At 38.1% G+C, this 22,467-nt stretch overlaps 1 protein-coding gene across 2 annotated transcripts; it reads right to left on the bottom strand.

The window, feature by feature from the left end:
- Positions 1-220: 220 nt before the first annotated feature.
- fam204a (family with sequence similarity 204 member A) lies at positions 221-21,017 on the bottom strand. Of its 2 annotated transcripts, none has more exons than XM_074646805.1 (7): positions 20,673-21,017; positions 19,450-19,537; positions 19,081-19,111; positions 18,137-18,239; positions 16,476-16,565; positions 1,390-1,499; positions 221-1,192 (listed from the first exon to the last, which is right to left on the bottom strand). In XM_074646805.1, exons 1-7 carry the CDS (start codon positions 20,877-20,879, stop codon positions 1,141-1,143), a joined length of 681 nt encoding a protein of 226 aa, XP_074502906.1. In that variant the 5' UTR covers positions 20,880-21,017; the 3' UTR covers positions 221-1,140. The 2 variants fall into 2 exon arrangements, with proteins under 2 accessions (XP_074502906.1, XP_074502905.1); XM_074646804.1 differs by having other exon boundaries at positions 18,137-18,242; positions 20,673-21,016.
- Between the last annotated feature and the right edge of the window lie 1,450 nt (positions 21,018-22,467).

Below are 22,467 nucleotides of genomic sequence, written 5' to 3'. Positions count from 1 at the left end.
ATGTGAAATGATAGGAAAAGCTTGATTTTTCAAATTTCAGCATTTGTTTTTGTCATATCTGGGTTTTCTTCAGCTCAGGTGTTTTGTGTCATTAACTGCCTACAAACTTTTATTTCTGATGTTTAGTTCATTTTTCCTCGTCCTGTTTCAGCCTACACAGCAAAGCTATGAGAGCACTCACCGGGGGACAAAGTGCCCAAATATGTGCAATGCAAACAACTTAGGTGGGATTAATTTTAATTCTCATTACCTTGAAGCAAAGCAATCATTTTCTATGGTTGGGAAAAAAAATATATAAGCACGCATTATGAATAAAAGTAATTATCATGCTTGTGCTTTTTTGCATGCTGTTTGCAATTAACACTTCCTGGAATCTGAATGAAGCGCGAGTAGCTGCGGAGGAAAAAAACGCTGCAGATCAAAAAAAAAGATCAAAGTAAGAATGAGAGGAATCGACGAGTTTACAGATGCTGAAGAGAGCTCATCACACAATGAGCGGCGAGCGTAGGCTTCGAGAAACAGCGCGTGCCTCTTGTTCGGGCTGAGAGACAATAGCATGTCTCCCAACATGGGTGAGGGCCAACAGCAAAGCCTCTGTTTCATGTCTCACCCCCCCATCCCCAAAACGTTCACTCAACTTCCAGTTTACAACTGCTCACAACTGTTTACAGCAGCCAAATTTCATTTTCTTCTCCCAAATCCTATCGCACATTATCCTGTACATTGCATTAGAGCCCTAATCTTTCCTTTCTCTTCCTCGGAAGAAGAAAAGAGCGCCTTCATGATTAACCCACTTTACAGCAATAAATAAACGCATCATCCAGTAATGTACACCAGATTTAATTTGAAGGGGGAGAAAAAAAAGGCCAGAACGCTCAAATCACTGAAATGTAATGAAAAATAACACAATGCAGACACCAATGGGCGCCTTAGGAATTAATTTGAATGCTCCATAATTTTTTCTCTCTCTTGTACTCTCCGGATTGGCTTTTCCTCCGCCAACTGTGTGACTTTTCCCCCCTCACGCTCAAGCCTTCAAAATATACAAAGAGAATAAAAAGAAACAGGATCAGTCCTTCTTAAAAAAACACTACTTTTATCAAATTAACTTAAAAAAAAATGACAGTTCCTCCGTGTTTGTCACATGAAGCCCATGTTGCTTTTGGTTTCCCATCGTCTTTTAGCCTCAAACCTGCAACACAGAAAACACATTAAGTTACTCAACCCCTTATGAATAGCTGTCAACTTCAATCTCTGCGCCAGTAATCATTCAAAGTCCAGCGAATGCCGGTTTCAGTAGCTCTATCTCAACTGTACTTGAGCCCAGAGTGTCACACATGGCAGATATGATGGCGAACACAAACACGAGGACACAGAGAGACGTCCTACCCCCAGGCTATTTGGTTCTTCCTTTTCTGCGCTGCCCTCAAAGCTTCCTCTTCCTGTTTGCGTTGCACAAAGTCACGGCAATCAGCGGCTTGAGCGATTTTCACAGCCAGCTATTTAGAGGCAGACAGAGGAGAGGCCCATTAGAGAATGGAAATCAGGCTGTGGCGAGAAAAAAGCTTTCTGACTGATGTGTCAGGGTGGCTTCTCGTCAGCGTGCCTCCTCCACACCACAGCACAGCCGTCATTGAGCTCAATAACACATGAACGCTGTTCTACTATCCTAGAATTGAACACATCTTACATTAGGACTGGTGAAAGCGTATAACATACAGTACGTCACAGAAAGCAACTCTTGCACAATGTCCTAAAACATACGAACATCATGTAAAATCAATACGTTAAACATGATGCAACAAGACGAAGCAGCAGCATGAAAATATAAATAAATAACAGGTGAAGAATAATATCAGGACATTTTACATCTGTAATGATCATATAATAACGTATTAAATACATATTATTATATACATATTGGGCTTTGTTTTCACTGCATCTTGAAAAACTAAGAAGTTCAGTTTGTTTACTCTCCAACTGCAATAATACAACAAGCAATTCCTCTTCTTAAGACATCTGGTGGTTTTACTGGTAAGTTTCCTGTTTCTGAAAATGACATTAAAGCTGAAACAATTAGTCGCTTATCCAGACAACAGAGAATGTTGATAATCTATGTAGGGCTGCAACTAACGATTGTTTTCATTATTGATTAATTTGTCAATTATTTCCTCGATTAATCGATTAGTTGATTGGTCTATAAAATGGTGAAAAATGTCCATCAGTGTTTCCCAAAGCCAAAGATGACGTCCTCAAATGTCTTGTTTTGTCGACAACTCAAAGATATTCAGTTTACTGTCATAGGGGAGTAAAGAAATATAATAATATGAATTTAATAATAATAATATTCAGAGAATTTTGATTTTTTTTTTTTAAACTACTTAAACTGATTAATCGATTATCAAAATAGTTGCTGATTAATTTAATAGTTGATAGCTAATCGATTAATCGTTGCAGCTCTAAATCAGCTCTAAATTTCTCAATTTTCTTTGATAGCAAATTAAATATCTTTGGGACTGTTGGTCAGTCAAAACAAGCAATTTGAAGACTATTTTCTGATTATTGTAGAGACCAAACTACAGCTGCAATGATTAATTGCTTAGTTGTCAACTATTAAATTAATCGGCAACTATTTTTTATTATCGATTAATCGGTTTGAGTACAAAAAAAAATGTAAAAATTCTCTGATTCCAGCTTCTTAAATGTTAATATTTTCTGTTTTTTTACTCCTCTATGACAGTAAACTGAATATCTTTGAGTTGTGGACAAAACAAGACATTTGAGGACGTCATCTTGGGCTTTGGGAAACACTGATCAACATTTTTCACCATTTTCTGACATTTTGTAGACCAAACAACTAATCGATTAATCGAGAAAATAATCGACAAATCGATCAACAATGATAATAATCATTAGTTTCGGCCCTAGACCAAACGATTAATTGAGGAAAATAAATGGCAGATGAATTAATAATGAAAATAATCAGTAGTTGAGATTTCTGAAGTGCTTCCTGTATTTTTCTTTAGAAATTCAACCCTACAAGATGTTTGTAATCTGCAACACCCAACATACTGGAAATAAGTCAATGAAAAATAAATGTAGAGAGATACAGTATAAATAACAGTGCTCATAAATGTGTATATTTGTGTGTGTTTTGAGTGGAGGGTGAAGTGCCTCATAGCTCCATAAATTACAAGAGCACCGTTTTATTAAAATTATTCTAATCTATTTTGCCTTTTGTTTGAGGTGTTTTAAGAGGAAGTCATATTTTTAAGCTCCTGGCTTATAGTCTCTCCCGCACATTGTTTCTTTTTGATTACTTCTTTTTTTTTCTTGTTTAATGTGCAAATGAAATGAGAAACAATGTTCAGCATTTTGCCATTTTTTTTCCTCCTCCGTCTCAAAAAAAAACGTTGCAATGGCATTTTTCACCAGTGTAAAAGAGACTTTTCTGTTTGGAGTACTGCAGGCAGTCCCTGAAATCAGAAGTGAAGAGAATGACCGTGACTGCAAGAGGCAAACATTCAAATCCCGAGGAAGACGTATGTATTGTGAAGCAGAATAATCCCAATAACCCCAGTCACACAGAAGCACGGGAAACAAAGAGAAAAACCCTGCCTCCTCTGTCACTCCTGAGATAGGTTTATTATTCAAGCAAAGGCAAACTTTGATAAACAACTTGGAACAATTTCACCAAACCTTTGGGTAATTCTCTGTAATATTCAGAGTACAATCAGGGGAGGGGGGAGAAAGTCTTAAGGTAATGAAGAAATGTGCCACCACTGCGCCACTTGAAAAAAAAAAAAAAAAAAAAGACCTGCTGGAAAAAAAATGTTTCAATTATAATTAAGTGGGATAAACTTTATTAGAAAGACTGAAACTAAAATATCTCCTAATGCATGCTGGGATTAAGCAGGTCAGAGCGAGCAGGCAGGAAAAATTAAACTCTAAAGGCTTTTTATCACCATATTTCAGGAACCAAGGGTGTAAAATGTTCTAATTTGGGATACATTAAAAGCCATAAAGGTCTTTCAAAAAGATTAATGGTACTTTGCTTGGATTTAAGATAAGGGCTTCGGCTGGCTGCAAGTACTGGGCTCCGGCTGGGCCCTCAAGGCATTCATCTATACAGTCACTGGAAGATTTGTGAAAGCGTCTGCATAACCTGGAGCGTTCATACTATGACAGTTCTCCAGTTCTTTGCCATTTTATAGCTTTTAAATTCCTCAAATCATGTTTTCTCCTCTCTAAGAGAGTTATAACGGGTGACTGCTCTTACATTTGCAGGAGATTTGCGGGCAGATAAAACCACACCAGGGTTTTTCCCTGCTGCTCCTTGATGGAGCGGCGTATAGGTGCTAAATGCTTTTGAGTGTCTGCGATGCACGCGGAGATTATAAAGCAGACGTTTATTAAATTGTTGACAAATCTGAGGACCTGCTCTCTGTGTTAGCAGAAAAAAAACCCCACTTTGGCTCATTGTGGGAGCAAATGAAAGTGCTTGATGCTAAATGGTTTCATTTGGAGATTTACAGACAGAGCTTTTTCTTTTTTTTCTACACCAGGATTACCCACATTAACCTGCTCTCCTGTGGGGTTGCATTTGAAATGCAAAAGGTCTTGAAAACACGCCTTCCCAAACATTCCAAAAGCAAAATTAAAACCCACCTCATTTCCCCCCTCTTTTAAATTCACAACATGGCGTTTACTATATTTAAAGCATTAAAGGTCTTTAATTCTTTTCCGTTTTTTTTTATCAGTTTAGTCTACAATCCCTGATTGTCTTTACTGGGGCTCAACATTAATGTCAACCAAGTTACCTAGGAGACAGAACAGATCAAAGAGACAAAAAAAAACCCCTCAAATGTCTGATTAATCAAGCCTGCAAACAGCTTATTTCTTTTAGCCTGCATGCAAGTATGAAAATGAGATTCCGAGAGCAGTACATTGTGCAGATTTGTTCATTCTTATCTGAACAAAGCCAGCGGCAGCTTATTTCATGGATCACTGGCACTGTCAGCGCTGTGGCGCCGAGCAGGTGACGGCTCCTCTTTCTGTGGCGAGAACAAAATTAGCAAAAAGTCGGCACAAATTAGCCTCTCATATTTTCAGTAATATGACATTATTTTTCATTTACTTTTTTGATCCACTTTTCAGGATTTTTTCCCCCTCCCCTTGCGTGCATCTTAGTGCCAAATCCTTTCACATCAGAGGCTGGTGGGAAATAAGAATGAAACTACAAAGCTGGAATAAAAGCAGGAGACAGAAAACCTCCTGCATTCTTTGTTTATGTGGCTCCTAAACGGCAATTCTTCCCACTCCACCACATATTAATATACAATTAAGTGTCCATCACAGCCGTGTTTCAGTGCCTCTCTCTTGTGTGGCCTGGGCACAGCCCGGTTAAAAACAAGGTTTATTCAGAGGATTAATACTCTGACCTTTGGAAGATTTGAGGGCGGAAAAAATCATCATGCACAATGCTGGCACTGCAGCAGCAGCAGCAGCAGCAGCAGCAGCAGCTTAAGGCCACTAGGAGGGTTAAGTCAATAGTACCGTTTTCTGTTCATTCATGTTTGGGTCGTCATGGAGATTCAAGTGGAGACCCAAACATGGGGCCTAAATAAAAAAAAAAAAAGCTGCATTGCTGCTGTATAAGCCATACACAAGATAAACCAATCTTAATGACAGTTTCACACTCTGCTGCCATGCGTGTGTCTGCTCTATTGCATCATTTCTGAGGTGTTTGATAAATAAAAGAAGCATTAGGAAGTCTTTATGAGCAGCGCAGGGTTCACAAAAAACACTGTGGCAATTAAACAGCGAGTGCAAAAAGACAATAGCTGAATGAAAGATGAGGAAAAATACATCTCCATGTGGATAAAGTGTTAAAGCTCCTATTAACAATAAGAAATAAATGATGGCTTTAAGGAAGAAATGGCCTTAAACCCATTCATAAATTTCCTATCCAGGAAGCCTCTTCCAATTAAAACGTGTGAGAGGTGGATTAACAAGGGCTATATGGCTTTGCCTCGCTAAATCACCTCCCCGAGCTGCTCTGCTGCATTTGACGTGTAAACGATTAATGACCAGCTTAATTCCCTTATCACACTACCTTAATGCCTAAATAATGTGGCCTTAGTCAACTTTGGAAAGCAGGGCTGTATAAGAAAGGAATGAATATCAGATTAGGCAGCTTGTGTGTTATTTCAGCATAATTTCTCAGAACTGAGGCGGAGGGGGAAGAGAAATGTGTTTCTGGCTGCAGAGCCTCAGTGTTGCAGCGACATCGGGGAGGTCAAAAGATCGAGAGGTCAATCAATACCACCCATATCGCATTAAAGAGGAGGGAAGACAAAGTTTCATTCAGCTAGTTCCTTTGGACAGAAGTAATAGACTGGAGTAAACACAAAGAATGCAAATCAGCCAGTTTCAGGTCTCGTAGAAGACAATAGATGTGATTACTGGGTGTGAACATACAGACCTCATTGGTTAGGAAAATCCTTAATCTATCAATCGATTATCAAAATGTTGCTGATCGCAGTGGCGAAGGAGTCTTTACTTGACTAAAACCACGCTTAGGGCTGGGTAATATGACGATATATACCGCCAAAATGATATAAAATGTCTATCGTATATATATTTTTCTATATTGTTTCTATTGCGATATAGGCTAAGTCTATATTTATTTCTGTTTTCTCTATAATTTCACTTAAAGCCGTTATGTTCATTTTGCACGTAAGTTCTTAGAATGAGAAAATACACAGTCATTTTCATTTGTTAAGTATTTAATTCACACAGGACTATGCAAACATTGGTTTTACCATCTGATTATTTCCTATAGGCTATTTATTTATTGAATTACCAGAAAACATGCTATATCGTGATATGTATTGTTATCGAGATATGAAAGGACCTATGTATATCGGGATAGAAGATTTTGGCCATATCGCCCAGCCCTGCTCTCGCTGTAAAAATAATCCATTACATGTAGAAGTCCTGTATTGAAATGTTACTTAACTAAAAGTACATAATTAGCCAAATCTAGTGAAAGAATGAAAAGTATGCAATGCAATTATATATTGTATCGTTAGAATATTCCTGCCGATGCATGAATGTGTAAGCAGTATTTTACTATCGTAGTTGGTTGAGCTCATTTTTAACGGGTTGCCACTAATGATTAGTTACTAATAAGATCATTACTAATTACTTCTAGAATGAGTCTACTCATTGTTTGGTTTGTAAATGTTAATAAAAAAGAGTGAGAAATGCCCATTACAATTCCCCAGAGCTAAAACTCACATCTTTAAATTGCTTGTTTTGTCCAACCAATAGTCCGAACCCGTTATTCAATAATTTAAGATACAGGAAAGGAGTATATCCTCTTATTGAATGAAATATTTGACATTTCTTCGCTGGAAGAATTAATTAAAGGATTAATCAGTTATCAAAATAGTTGCAGATTAATTTTCTGTTGACCGACTTAATCGACTAATTGTTACCGACTAAACTAGTGGGTAGTTTAATACATAATAATGCATCATATTTCACAGGATCATCATATGTTTTGCATGTCAAATCTTAATATGTAAAGTATAGAGCTGTAAATAAATGTAGTGGAATAAACGGTACATTTCTTTATGAACTATAGTGGAGTCAAAGTATAAAGTGGCATGACATGAAATAATCAACTAGTGTGCCTGCTACTAAGTATGGCGAATATCAATTAGTGTGCCCGTAGTGTACACAACAAAAGTACTTCAATTTGTAGTTAAGTAGTACAGTTCTTTAAGTAAATGTACTTAGTTACATCCCAACACTGGTCAGTTGATTTATTGATGACCCAACTAACCGTTGCAGCTCTGCTCAGGAGTTTAATGGTAACTTATGTTTCTCTGAATTACTTCAACAATGAGGTCTTCAACAGCAAAACCACTGTTAAACAGTGTATAACCTGAAAGCATTAACAATTACAATATGGCATGATTTCCATCGCAATGCTAAGTCCAGATATCAAGCAAAAAGAAAGCCACACCAGGGAAGACACAGCAGAACCGCCATGTCTACATTTTCCTCTATTAGTAATCTGATGCTAGATACACATGACATGACATCTTTAGGGAGTAGACAAAAAAAATCTCTAAAAGTTCGCCCGCTTTGTGCACACTCCATTATCTCGCCTCTTCTGAGTAGGGTAGGCTTATTAGCAAGCTTTGAACTCACACTTACAATAATATGCCATCAACAGTTTTATAAGCTAATTAGAAAAAACAGTTTAATTAATGAGTGACTGGCAATAAAATGGCAATCATGAAAAAAGAAACCGAGGGTGCTAAGCTTCCACTACCACCAATTAAGGCCTAATTACAAACAAATTATATATGTGTTTTGCTGTGGGCTTTAATTTAAAAAAAAAAAAATGGCTTTAATTAAAAGAGAAAACATGCTAATTAATTAAACAGCACACAAATCTACATTGAAAAGTATGCTTTGTCTATCAAGTAATTAATGAAATACAATAATCCAAATGAGATTCCCAGGCATTTGATAAAAGCTTAGTACCCATTTCAAAATCCATTTCAAAATTAATGGGCGAAAATTTAATGTGAGTCATCCAGAGATACAATAAAAGTTCATTCAGTGATAAATTGCTTATGCTGAAGGAAAAATGAACAAAGAGGAGAGTTTCCCTAAACTCTGTGCGAGGTGGCCTGGGGGGGCTCGCAGGGGAGACGGAGTCAGCCTCCGACTCTGATGCGGGGCGGGGAAAGTCACAATCTGATAAAACCCACTTTCCACAAAGGCGCTGCTCATTAATTTTTTGATTACAAACACGGGGCATGGCGTGGAGAAGGTGGTGAGAAGAAAAAAAGGTGCTAAATAACATAAATATCATGAAACACTCTTAGTTCAGCTCTTTGTCTCGACTAAGCCACCATGTCTCCTCCGACAAAATGCCGCGACACCTTTGTTTCACAGCGTTTAAGCGAAGCTTTCCAAAGGGTAGATTTCAAGGACAGTGGGGCTTTTCCTTTCAACTGCTGCTTCTATTGAAATACGAGCTGGGACATAATGAGGCATATTATAACCATCCGCATGTTCAAACACTACAGAAACCAGAAATGGCTCCAGTTAATACATATTCATTAGGTTAATTATTGTATATTAAGTGATCTAACTATTAGGAGGGAACACTTATGAACAGTTTAGGCTGATCAGGTTAATCTGGCTCAAAACAGGGTCTAAAGAGAGGTCCGCTAACCAAAGGCCATCCAGGAAGCCACAGGTCAAAAATGAGGCTAGATTAGGGTTGTTGAGCCACAACGTTTCAGGCAGTCAGTTAACAATCCAACACAACACAGGTACCGAAAGACCAGTAACGCACAACTTAACATGATTTTATACTGTAATATACCATTTACAGCTCAGTCGCATGAAAAGGTGTGTGAATGACTCAATAATTGATAATGCGCAAGACAAAAGTGCATAACAAGAACGCCGTTCTTGGTTTAGGCGTATCATATTCACCCCACGTAGTCTGTACTTACTGCAATGTAAATGCATCGGCGTACGTTCAGAGCTAGTGACGTACATTAAAAAGGGAGAAAGACCGCTTATGGCAGATGGGAGGGGAGGTGGATGGGTCCAACAAACACAGGGCTTTCAACCAGGAGACTGGTGTTCTGTTTTGTAAGTTACGAAAGTGTCGTTTGTGATGTGTTTTCCATACTGATGTTACGTTGTTTCTGTACGTATTGTACTTGCCCAATCATGAAATTTTTTCCTAAACCTAACTAAGTGGCTTTGTTGCCTAAACCTAAGTGAGTGGTTTTGTTGCCCCCTGCTGGTACTGCACTGTCATACATGCGTTTAATATTCACGAAGCAAAACGTGACACTGACACACTAGAACCGATGCGTTACTATGATCTTTCATTTATAGATCAATTTCTCTCTGGAATAATTTGCCTCAAAGTCTGTTTGCTGCGGTGGTGTTTGTATGTTTGTTTTGTTTGGTATGCTATCTTAGGTGTCCTATTTGTAAGTTGTATCTGTAAGTAGTATAGTTATTTCTAAGGTTTTTATTCTTGTATTTGTATTTTGTATGGTATTTTAATGTGTTTGTATGCACTTAATGTGGACTCCAGGAAGATTAGCTGGTTGCTATGGCACCAACTGATAGGGATCCTTAATAAAATCAAATCAAATCGAATCAATTCACAATTTATTTCTGCGAAAAATGACAGAAACAACTGGGTAAGAGACAAAAAAGTATCAGAAAGTGTTCCTGCCTTTTACACTCTCTCACTTCACTGACAGAGCAACACCGGGTTTCTTAGAAATGATGATTGATATCGTCAAGACTTCTCAGTTGTTGTTTTTTTGTTTTGAGTCATGTAAGATGTTGCTGAGCTGAAGCAATATAATACTAAGTCGGACTTAGTTCTTAAACAGGTTTCTCTGAGGAAGGTGCTTATGATATTTATATGTGAAAACATATTATAATGATACATTCACAGTGCACGTTAACATATCCAGAGCCATATTCTGCAATGTGGTGTTTTGACAGCACTTTGGACAGAAGTGGAGCCAAAGTCTGTGTTAACTTTAATGCCCTTCGGTGTGTTATTCTACCTCAATATTGAAAGCATCACTTCTACAGTAGAAGAAAAGATAAACAGATATTAAAGATTCAGTGAACCTGAATGAGACCTGAACTGGATTACAGTCAGTGACGGGCTTATTGGATGGAAATGTAACCATTGAATCAAGCATCTATGAAAACAACTATGAGGTCAACTTATTGCAGTAAACATCCACTAGACCATTATGCATTTGATCATCACATGAGTTAATAATCTGAGGCCCATTTCCAACTGACTGACTCTGTTGTGAGAGGGACTGCACTAGCATGGTTGACACTTTTTAGTGTTTACAGCTCCAACTAGATAAGACAACGATCCAGTTCAACACCAGGTATTTCTGAAATATGCCGACCCTCCATAGTGCCTATTAGACTGAAAAATAGAAACATACGGTAAATGTTTCTTTGTGGGGTGCTTTTTGAAGGCCTGCTTCTTTCCTGTTGGTTCAGGAGTGGCCAGCAGCCATGCAACTACTTTTTATTTTTCATATTCTTTAGCTCCTGGAAGTAATGAAATGGTCTTGACACCCTCTATTGTTACAGACTCAGAGAGTTTCTGTTTTGAAGTGGTAATGCCTCTCTAATAGCTGTGATGAGTGCTATGGGGGAACTGTAAGCTCTAACTTGGCGTGACAGTCTTTTGTGGTGAAATATGCCCACTTACTATATATAAAGTACAGCTCCTGACTGTTTCAAAAGACCTCAGTGGCTCTGTTTTATAAAGAGAAAAAAAGAGCGAGGGAGAAATTATTTGTTGTAAGGATGTTTTTGTATGAAATACTACAATGAGAAGGTTAATTAGTGTGACAAAGAAAGTACTGTATAGTAGCAGTCATCTTGATTTAGGGTACAGCGTTGAATGAAGACACCAATACATATTCTCTCTGCATGGGATCATCATATATTTAATACTAAATTGTATTGGCAATGCCAATCCAGGTTCTGAAAATCACATGGTTCTGATCGACCTTCGACAGACTTTTGATACACTAAATTATTTAATTTGATGCAATGCATTTGAGGTTATTAGGTGTGATAACGTAGTAGTTTGTTAGCTTAAGTCATACCAAAGTAATCTTATTCAGTAAGTAAATATGAATGGCACCTTATCCGATAGGACTGGTCATGTGTGGAGTTCCACAAGGATCAATCTTAGGGCCCTTACTCTTCCTAATATATGTAAATGATATTACATCTGCAGTTGATTGTGAACGTTTTCTCTATATGCTGACGATTCGGCTTTGTTAGTTCAAAATGTGTCCGTTGACATTGACTTTATTTCAATAAATTTGGGTATGACTTAATCTATTCTATTTGCCTCAAACAATAAACTTGCTCAAACCATATTTCTTAATGTAAGCTGCAATGATGTCACAATAAAAGGTCAAATCTTTTGGCTACCGTTTTCCCATAAGTCTATGCTTCAAGAAACTGTTCAGAAGTCTAATGCCAGTCTAAAATAAAATAGTTACATGATATGGTATGATACAATCAAGAATTCACTATGCAGGTACTTTATGTTATCATAGTCTTTCAAAGCAACAACAGATCTGCTTACAGATTGTACAAAATAGGAGGATATCTTACATTTTTGATTACAATAAAATATCTAATTTAAGTATAGGAGCTTGGAAGGAGGGGCCAACTTTGAATGTTTTGTTTACAAACCGAAACTGTTTGGGCATAATAGAGAGCAGCATAGGTATAATATTTGACATAATTCAGCCAAAATGTATAGATATGTTTCTACTGTCTCTAAATCCTTAAGTGTGGAACAGTTTAGCAGATACTAGTATGAGAATAACATAAGATACTAGAATCTACAACAGTTGTTAAAAACAGCTGTAAAAATGGAAAGAAGAGATACTGTACATACTTATGTGTACGTACTGAACCAATACATTACAGATTTTCCTGAAGGTCATACTACACTTTAGATGACACAGGAAGCCCCACTGTGCTTTGTAGTACTGATGAGTTATCAGCTTTTCGCTCTGGCTCATTTACCAGGAATAGCTGCAAAATCAATCTGTCAAATATGAGCTGCTGGATGCTATCAAGCCTCCTGACAGGCTGTGAGCCGTTTTATACTATATGTGTCAGTCACTCCATGTTATGCTAATTACTGAATTAATTGGCCCATATGCAACTAGCAGCAGTGTAAAATAATGTGCAGTAATCAAAGGATGGAGACCCAGTCTTCTTAATTGGAGGACTTGCACCTTTTAATCTACTCAACTACTAGAACTACTTTAGAGGCGAGAAGCTTTTTACATTATTTTGTGTCTTCTAAGGCTTGTGAAAAGAAATCTAAACGTGCTGAGAAGGATCAACAGACATCTTTATAAGAAAAGAAACCCTATCTGCACAGTTTAAAGGAATACATTAGGGAGCTTTGTCTAAGCAATGTAGACATAAATAATATTTTGTTACCTAAAAGGGGATGTGATTTCTTTGCGCCGTCTTCGGGGGCGTTAATACTTTCACTTAAAAGCGGAGCATGTCTTCATGAATTCATCTAAAACAAAGACTTACAGCCTTGGGAAATATTTAAAAAACTGTAATGAGAATAAAAAAACTCAACCTGCAATATCCAAGCAGCGCGTCTCAGAAGTTTGACAGATGAAAGAACACATATCTCAGAATTTGTAAGGAGCCTTCAAAACAGGTTTTTACCAAATTGTTTTAATGTTCAGATTAAAAAGAAGAAAGTGGAGCAAATGGAAATCATTAATTGATTTGAGGGAGCTCGAAACAGCAGAAACAAACATTTTCGTCTTATAAAAGGGGGGATTCTGACAGCAAGCTCTCTATCTTCCCTCCATTTCCCTTTGCTTTGAGGAGATAAGTGGGAAACCGTTAGATTGAGGCTGAAAATACGCTGAAACATTGTCATCCAACATGTAGCAGCGTTTTCTTAACAAAACAATGCCTAGAGGGACAAACAGGCCTCTTTAGTTCTTCACAGCTGTCGAAATGCTTTTGCATTTTTTGCGAAGAAAACCTGTTCCTATTCTTCCAGTGAAAAGCCTTCCACAATCATGTCTTGGTGTTATGACCGTAAACAAATTAAACATCTAAGCCATTCCGTGCCAAATGAGCCACTCAATTATAACCTTGAAATTGATTCTGGCCACAGCGGGGATTATTGATCCTCTAAATGTTTGTCACAGTGCTCCTGTCAAAAGTGAACAGGAGTGCTGTAAACAAACATTGGTCTAAATGCTATCTGCACTACAGGCTGCATCGTTTAAGATAGAATATAATCAGAATCCTTCAAACTTTTTGCATTTTAGCTGCCACTTCTCTTCATACTCCACATATATTCAGCCATGCCTTTCTTCGTATTCAAAAGTGAACGATAAAGAACTTTATGTTTTGGGGATTTCAAAATGGTCAATTGACTACACTCTGAAATGAAGTTATCGCTGCTAAACAATGAGTAGTGGCTGCCAGACTGCTGTCACGTCCCATCACGGTTCTGGCAAGACGCGAGGCAGGTGCCATGGAGGCGAGAACCTCGGCTCAGGCTAAAACCAATCCACCAGCGCTCTAAGAGGCTTTCTGAAAGTACAGCGCAGGTGCCACTCACAAGAGCTTTCATTTAACTTCCCCATATTTGACCACTCTGCTAGCAGTTAAGATGGGAATATGAGGGCTCTGATGCTGCACACTAATGTCCATTACACACTGGAGATACCAGGGCCACGCATGTAATGACAATTCAATGAATAGTATGACGTTTTCATTTTTAAACACAGACCCATGTTGTTGGAGCTTACTTATTCATTCAAGAGGGTGAGGTTTAAAATATTTACTGACATTATAAAACATTTTTTTTAAATAGCAGGAATAAAATATCATGCAAACACACATTCTGTACTTCTATTTATAGTTTGTGGTGTCATGTCTTACTGAATATCATCTTTTTGGGTGACACATCTAGTCTGAAGGTCAGATGTTTTCTACTGTGATTTCTTATTCACTATCGCAGTGTTAAAGAGTTGTGAAGTGGATGGAGCCATTTTGGTCACCCCTGCTTCCGGAAGTACATGTCCCATGTATATGTGTTTACATGAGGGGGAACCGGAGGGTGGGTGCTACACTTTTGCAACGGCACCGTCGGTCGGGACGGCATTATCAGCTGTAACCGCCGTATGAGAGCAGTGCAGAGCGGCAGCCGTGAGCTAGCCAGTGGTGCACGCTCACATGTACAAACATGCACTAAAAGGCACGCACAGCCGGCCCGGCGATGTCAACAAAGCACGGAGAAACTCGGATTACAACACACACAGAGGGAGAGTGACTTCATTCTCTGCTCAGGTAGACATTACTCCTCTATATCGTTACATAGTAAATAGTTGTTTGCTGCTACATTAATGCTCTGGATATCGTATAGAGCACCTTTAATCATAAGTGCAAAAGACAAAACTGTGGTTCTTTGACAAAAAAAGGTACAATCCTGTAGACATAAAAAACATGAGGAGAGAAGTTGACTACGACTCCTAAGGTAAAATATCGATGAGAAACATCTAATCATAGCGCTTAAATTTTAGTTGCGTTTCAGTTGCCAGGCAACCAACAGAAACTCCAGGAAGTTACTGGTCCCAGCAAAGAAATAGTCTGGCACATAACCCCCTGTAAAATGGCAAATTGTCATTTTTGTACAAATTTAACAAACAAGATATAAAGTTACTTAGTGAGCTTTAGTGGAGTAGTTAGGCAGATTGTGTATAGACCCAGACTAGCTATTCCCTCCTGTTTCTAGTCTTTTGCTAAGCTAAGCTAACTGGCTGCTGGCTCTAGCTTAATATATTTAGTGTACAAACATGAGAGTGATATTGATTTTCTCATCTGTCTGCCAGAATGCGAAAAAGCATATTTCCCAAAATGTTGAACTATTCCTTTAAAACAATTCACTTTTGGATTCTTGGTCAATTTTTGTAACAACAAAATGTTTTGAATTCACCACAACTCTCTGACTCGCTTCTTCTCCATTGCATCGTCGACAGAGGCTTATGGGTATTGTAGTATTTAGAACTGTCCACCATGCTAAACTGATGGATGAAATAGGATATCTTAGAAACTACGTTTAAATAATTCAAACTGGTGGCCATAACATAAAGCTATAGTATAGGAGCATTACACTATATGGGAGACTCCTGTGCTTCTTTGTTGAGAAATATTTCCTGAACCAGCAGCCCCGTCTACTTTGCAACTCTATTGCAATCATCCAGGACCGACAATGAAATCTGAGCCCACAGTGTTACACATGTTTGTGTTGCTATTATTACAAAATGAAAAAGCTTATGGGATGCTGTAAGCAACATGCATCATGAAACAAAGAAGTTTAACTTTGATGCTCAAAGTATGGCAATTCCCCCAGTGGAGGAGTAACACCGCAGCTGTATGTCTTTTTAACCACAATTATATGTGTGTGTGGGCTACATTTTATGCTAAATTAGTTTCAAACCACTTGATCCTTGATGCCTGCCAAGGCGGTTAGTTACAAAACTTCAGGCACTGCATTTAGGGACATGTACACTTCAAAGGTATGAAACTCTTACCTGGAGAATGATTTAACAGTTGGCTTGAAAGCAATGTACCCTTCATTAAAAAGCAGAGCCAAAAGTCCTTTAGACACTGCAGCACTTCAAAACTAAGGGGAGGGCTTTCCATTAACTCAATGGAAAAGGGCTGCAGGACTGAATGGTGGGTGTCTGCGTGTGTTTTTGTTCCTCTATGTCTTTGCCGCAGAAATGGCCACGGATCCATTAGCCTGATTTGTCACAGCGGGAGCACCCCAAAGATCTCTTATCAGCACAACGTACCTCTCGAGTGGCGAGTCTGTCGCTCATCTCCTCCGCCTTTGTAATGTCCCCTTCAGCTATGGCCCCGTCTATGCTCTTTTCTAGGCCGGACTGCAGAAGAGGGAGAAAAAAAATTCAGATTTTTTTTTCCGGAAATAGGGGTAGAGAGAAAAAAAATCAAAGAGTAACTTCAAAAGTCCCCAGGGCCTTATTTTTAATATGATTGCCATTACTACAAATATGTAGATTTCCCTTCACAAATGAAAACCTTTTTGATTGGATATTAGTGGGGAAATCTTAGAAATGCTACAGGAGATTACCAAACATAAATGTGACTCTTTAATTACACATTTCCATTACAGGCCTAAGCAGAAGGGGGTGCGGAGAGGCCCCCGGTTACTGATGGCAAGGCAGTTCTGCTGTGATGAGCCTATCTGAGGAAGCGGAGGACCAGATTTCTTCAGCCCCCAAAATTTCATCATACTGAAAAAAAAATACAGTGGAAAGAGGCTGTAATTATTAATGTGTCTCCTCTGATGTATTGTTGGAGGACCTCGACTCAACTGTAAAAGTACAAGGCGGATACCATCAGGCTTAAAAACGTAGAATTAGTATAACAATTTTCTCTGTAACTCTAGTTGCTTGCTCTTGATTTCACTTTTTATAGTTTATTATTCTGCATATAAACTGAAGCTGATTCAACCTGACTTGTGATCTCAATTATCGTCTGTTGTATCTCACTAACAAAACTCTAACTGTCAGACCATCATCCTTTGTGCTATGAAACATGTTTTAAGGTTACTGAAGAAATGCTGTTAGCAGATGAATTAACGACATCTGTCTGCTATGACAGCTTTTTCCTGAAATGACTGTGTGAAAGAATTAAAAGAAAATATGATATATTAATTACAAGGAACTGCATTTGAGGGATGAAGGAGCCCCTCATTATGTTGATGTGACAAGTTCTGTTTCATTCAGCTTGTTAATCATTTCTTTTATCCTTTCATAGTGGCCCTATTCAAAAGGAGGCTAAAATCAGCAAAAACTCAATTTTATGCTGCTCTGAGATAAATTAAGCACAAAATACTCCAAAATAATCATTAAAAGGATTTCAAATTGAAATGAGAACAGTTCCTATTCACTGGGTCAGCTATAATGTTCATCAAGCTTGCAAATATTTTGCTTCATTGGCAATTTGCAAGCCTTTGCATAAAATGTTCATTCATCTTTAAGTGCTGAGATGTATCCGAATGAAAGTAAGTTATAATTTCTTTCAATGATGAATTGCACATTATCTAACCATTAATTTAAATGTTCTAGCAGCAGTCATAGCGGCTGTATCAGGTACTCTAACCCTCTCTTCTTTTGTCAAGCAGAATTTTGATTTTCATTAGCTTTCTTGCACAGGAAAAACCTACATTTCACTTTAATCTCAAACACACGAGAAAGGAGATTCATCCTAATCTTATCACTAAATGTAGCCAAACATAATCCTTAATATTCATCTCAGTGTCAGGTTGAGTTAGTACAAGGATTCTTCTAATCCATATGTCATATCACATAAAACAATGAGAGGATACAGTGGCACGGAAGCACAAAGGATGGGAAGGTGTTACTAACAGCTACGACTGACACAGTATTAAACCTCAGCAGATAAGTTGGAAGGCAGGAGTCTTTGTTACCTTTGGAGGGGGTTTGGAACATGCAGGAGGATGAAATCGATCATTTACACCGAAATGCTGCTTAAGCCCGTCCCAGTGCTTCTCCTGTTCCTCCTGATGCTCTCTGCTGACAGAGAAAATGTGAGTTAATGTTTATGACATATCCCCCAGCACTATGATGAGGCAAACTACCACTGTACATCATACGACTGGACTTTATTTCAATCACTATGCTGAAATCAGATCCATGTGTCTAGATGAGTGTCTGTCGCACAGCATGGGAACAGCATTAGTGTTGGTAAAAAGGTAAAGTGTTGGTACATTCTGCCTCATTAAACTTCCCTCAACATAACACAGTTATGATGCTACACTGGTTGATGCTCAGAACTTGCTGTCATATAGATGATTTAGCAAACAATTGCTTTACTATAAATTATCTCGGTTTCTTGCATGTTTACTACAAATCATATATACTGCCATTTTCTAAAGTGTACAATAAGCTCTTAGCCATTGGTAGCTAGTGTATTATTTTCAAGTCAAATAGTTATTATGAGGATCAGCTTGCAGTAAACTTACTTGTTTGTGTTAGATATTCCATTAAAGCTATCGAGTCTGCTCTGATGCCATTCGACAATTGAGATTTGGCTGCATTCACAAGTGAATGAGTTGCCTATTAGAATATGATAAGTAAAAAGGGTAGGTATAATAAGTTTAAGCTTCAGCCTACACCTTTTCGGTCAAAACTTTGTTTTTATTCTATTTTATTTAATGCCTTATTGTTACCTATTCTTTATTAAAATTGTTAATAAGGACCGAAATAAATGACGACGACTACTACTACTACTACTTTTTATTTTGGCAGTCCACACTTTCAGCTACACATTTGCCACAGTTGCATGAGAAGAATTACCTGAATATTTTGTTGTATAAATGAATTTGTCTGGTTGGACATTATAATTTGGTACCTTGTCTCTGTAGGTTCCTCACTCTCTGCTCCTGTTGATTGACATAAGACACACAGTTAAAAGTTTGTAGGATACTTTGATACATCATTCATCAGCTAAGCAGAAGTCTTCAAGTATAACAGGTGGGCCAATAAGGTCCTCTGTTATTTAGAGTATTAAGAGGGTGGCCTAAAGTAAATATGGGAGAGTATTATTATTATTATTAATAAGTAGTACTATTATTTTATTGTATTTTTTGTCATAAAGAGTGATTTTGAATACTTTTGCCCACTGGACTAGGTAAAATACACACTAACAGAAGCAACCATTGTGGGTCAACATTAACACACATTCTCAAGCATTATATTTTCATTGTATAATCACTAACACCTTTCTTGTGTCGTCTTCTTTTTCTTCGTCTGCAGGGGACCTTCATTGTCTTCATTTCGTCATTCTTCTTCCGTAGATCCTGGAATTTCTTGAAACACACAAACACAAACTGTATTCACAAACTGAGACCACCACAACCCTTGATCTACCTCTGCTGTACACATATTATGTTATGATCAGGGTCTGAAATTAACCTTTTTCCTCACCTGCCACTGTGGCAGTTCACTGAACATTTCTACCGGCCACTCAATGTCTTTTGTCTGCCACTTCTGAAATCTAGGTAGAGCGCTTTAAAATTGCAAACACTGTGCCAGTGGTACCAGACCGTAGCATTATGGAATATATCATGTAACCTTGTATTATATAAGTAGTATAAATTAATATTTAATTTAGGCTTTAGAATTGCTTTTTTAAAAATAATATTTCTTAATATAAGGCAAACCTGTCTGCCAAGGTGGCAGGTGACCTGAAATTTGTACCTGCCACAAACAACATTTACCCTGTTATTTGGCTGGTGCTAATTTCATTCCATGGTGGGGGACACTTGAAATGTGTGTAAGTGGTGTTTTTTTAGCATTTTATATACAAATAACCCCAAATTGTAACATCAGAATAGGGACTTTTGTTTTATGGTTGTTTTATACATTATCCCCTAATTTCCCCAGATACAACAGACATTAGCTGCTTAGCTTTCCCTAACATATAAGTATCACATTATTTAATACAAAAAAAGACAAATAAAGGCAATATAATGGCTGGTAAAAGCCAATAAAATAATACTTTTCTTCCACCCCTTGTAAACACTGAGTCAATGGTAACAGACAGTAGAAATGTGGATCATGAAACCTTAATCCCTGACTGTCTTTAATTTACTTGCTTTTAAGAAATAATATGTCTTAATATAAGGAAAACCTGTCTGCCATGGTGGCAGGCGACCTGAAATTGTTACCTGCCACAGCCAACATTTACCCTGTTATTTGGCAGGTGGCAGGTGCTAATTTCATTCCCTGGTTATGATACACACATAGTCCAACAAACAGGGCTTCAAACACCTGTTCATTCACATTTTGTTAGATCAAGAAGGGCTGGGGATTCAACATAAATTGTATTGTAAAGGTGTTTTCTTTAAGAATTAGCCCTCACTTACAGACACCACAGGTACACTACAGCTAGCTCACAGGATAAATGCTAAGCTTAGCTCACTGCATACTAAATCAACATACTTGCCACGTTTCCTGGGATGTACCAGGCAAACTGCATGTCTGTGAATCACTGTGTGCATCACCGGCAGTGTGAGAGGACTGTGTCTCCTCCACCACTGAGACTGTGTTCTCCTCTGCAGAGTTCAACTTCTCATCCTCCTCCTCCTCATCCTCATCTGGACTGAGGTCGTCTTCGGTTAAACCTTTGGGCAGGAGTCCGCTGTACATACCGAGTCAGTAGATTACAGTCAGATCATATTTAGTTGGACTAAAAATGGTTAGAAATGAGTAAAAATATAGATTTATTTGACAGCAGCAGTTAGAGCTGGCTCTCATTTCCGGGTAAACACTGTGACGTTGCCGATATGAAGTCACCGATTGGCTGAGAGCTTGGACCGTTGAGCACATGATCCAATCAGAACTGTGCTGAGCAGCGGAGCACGAGGGCGAAACAAAGGCTCTGATTGGCTGTTTTTTAAAAGCAACGGTTAACAGTTTAACGGTTTAATTTTGATGATTTTGAGCGGTTTTAACGGGTTTAATGGTGTAAAGTTTCCCGTTTTAGTGACATTTACAGCTCAGAATAGACGCCTTTTTAACAAATGTAAGGAGTTATAGCCGTCTAAGATAGTCTTTGCAGTAAATTAAAGTCAAGAGCAGGCTGTTGTGGAGCGTTAAACAGTTAACGGTTTAATTTTGGGTTTTTTTTTGGCTAGCAGAGCGGTTTTTATCGGGTTTGATGGTGTGAAGTTTCCCGTTTTAGTGACATTTAAAGCTCAGAATAGACGCGTGTAACAAATTTAAGGAGTTATAGTCGTCTAAGATAGTCTTTGCAGTGAATTAAAGTCAAGAGCAGGCTGTTGTGGAGCGTTAAACAGTTAACGGTTTAATTTATTTATTTTTTTTGGCTAGCAGAGCGGTTTTATCGGGTTTTATGGAGTAAAGTTTCCCGTTTTAGTGACATTTACAGCTCAGAATAGACGCGTGTAACAAATTTAAGGAGTTATAGTCGTCTAAAAGATAATGTTTGCAGTGAAGTAAAGTCAGATTATACAGTAATGTATCATTTAGCTGGACTAAAAACGGTTCGAAATGGGTAAAATATAGATTTTTTTGACAGCAGCCGTTGGAGCAGTCAAGTCATTTCTGGGTAAACACTGTGACGTTGCCGATAAGAAGTCACCGATTGGCTGATAGCTTGGACCGTTGAGCACATGATCCAATCAGAACTGTGCTGAGCAGCGGAGCACGAGGGCGAAACAAAGGCTCTGAATGGCTGCTTTTTAAGAACAACGGTTAACAGTTTAACGGTTTAATTTTGAGTTTTTTAGCTAGCAGAGTGGTTTTTATCGGGTTTTATGGCGTTTTAGTTACATTTACAACTCAGAATAGACGCGTGTAACATATTTAAGGAGTTTTAGCCGTCTAAAAGATAGTCTTTGCAGTGAAGTAAAGTGAAGAGCAGGCTGTTGTGGAGCATTTCTAATTGAGGTGAGCCAGGCTACTGACAGGTCCGTGAATTACCAGGAACCATTCAAATGTTAACCTATATTTGTGTCATGTTCTCGGCGAGATAAGCTCCCCTTCTATGACCAATGGTTCGCAATTTGCTCAAAGCGCTTTGGGCATTACATTATTATTAGAATGATTAGCATGCAAATCTTGTATAGCCCCTGGCACTGGCACAGGCACATCTACCCTTAAATTGCTCTTTCACACTCATTCACATTAGGCTTTCTTTTGGTTGCATCTTATTGCAAAAGCCAATAATCTACATAAATTATAGCCTTATATTTTGTGTGCCCTATGAATGTAG

The sequence above is a fragment of the Sebastes fasciatus genome, chromosome 9 (assembly GCF_043250625.1).
Source record: "Sebastes fasciatus isolate fSebFas1 chromosome 9, fSebFas1.pri, whole genome shotgun sequence".
NCBI classification, from domain to species: domain Eukaryota; kingdom Metazoa; phylum Chordata; class Actinopteri; order Perciformes; family Sebastidae; genus Sebastes; species Sebastes fasciatus.
This window is presented reverse-complemented; position numbering and strand designations above follow the sequence as displayed.

What these genes read in the sequence shown, in the direction of transcription:
- fam204a (XM_074646804.1), bottom strand. Translation starts at nt 20,879, where the DNA reads ATGTACAGCGGACTCCTGCCCAAAGGTTTAACCGAAGACGACCTCAGT. An exon ending in CATCCCAGGAAACGTGGCAA is followed by an intron (nt 19,538 to 20,672) that starts GTATGTTGATTT and finishes GTGTGTTTCAAG; the next exon opens with AAATTCCAGGATCTACGGAA. An exon ending in ACAGACTCGCCACTCGAGAG is followed by an intron (nt 1,500 to 16,475) that starts GTACGTTGTGCT and finishes GCCTCTAAATAG; the next exon opens with CTGGCTGTGAAAATCGCTCA.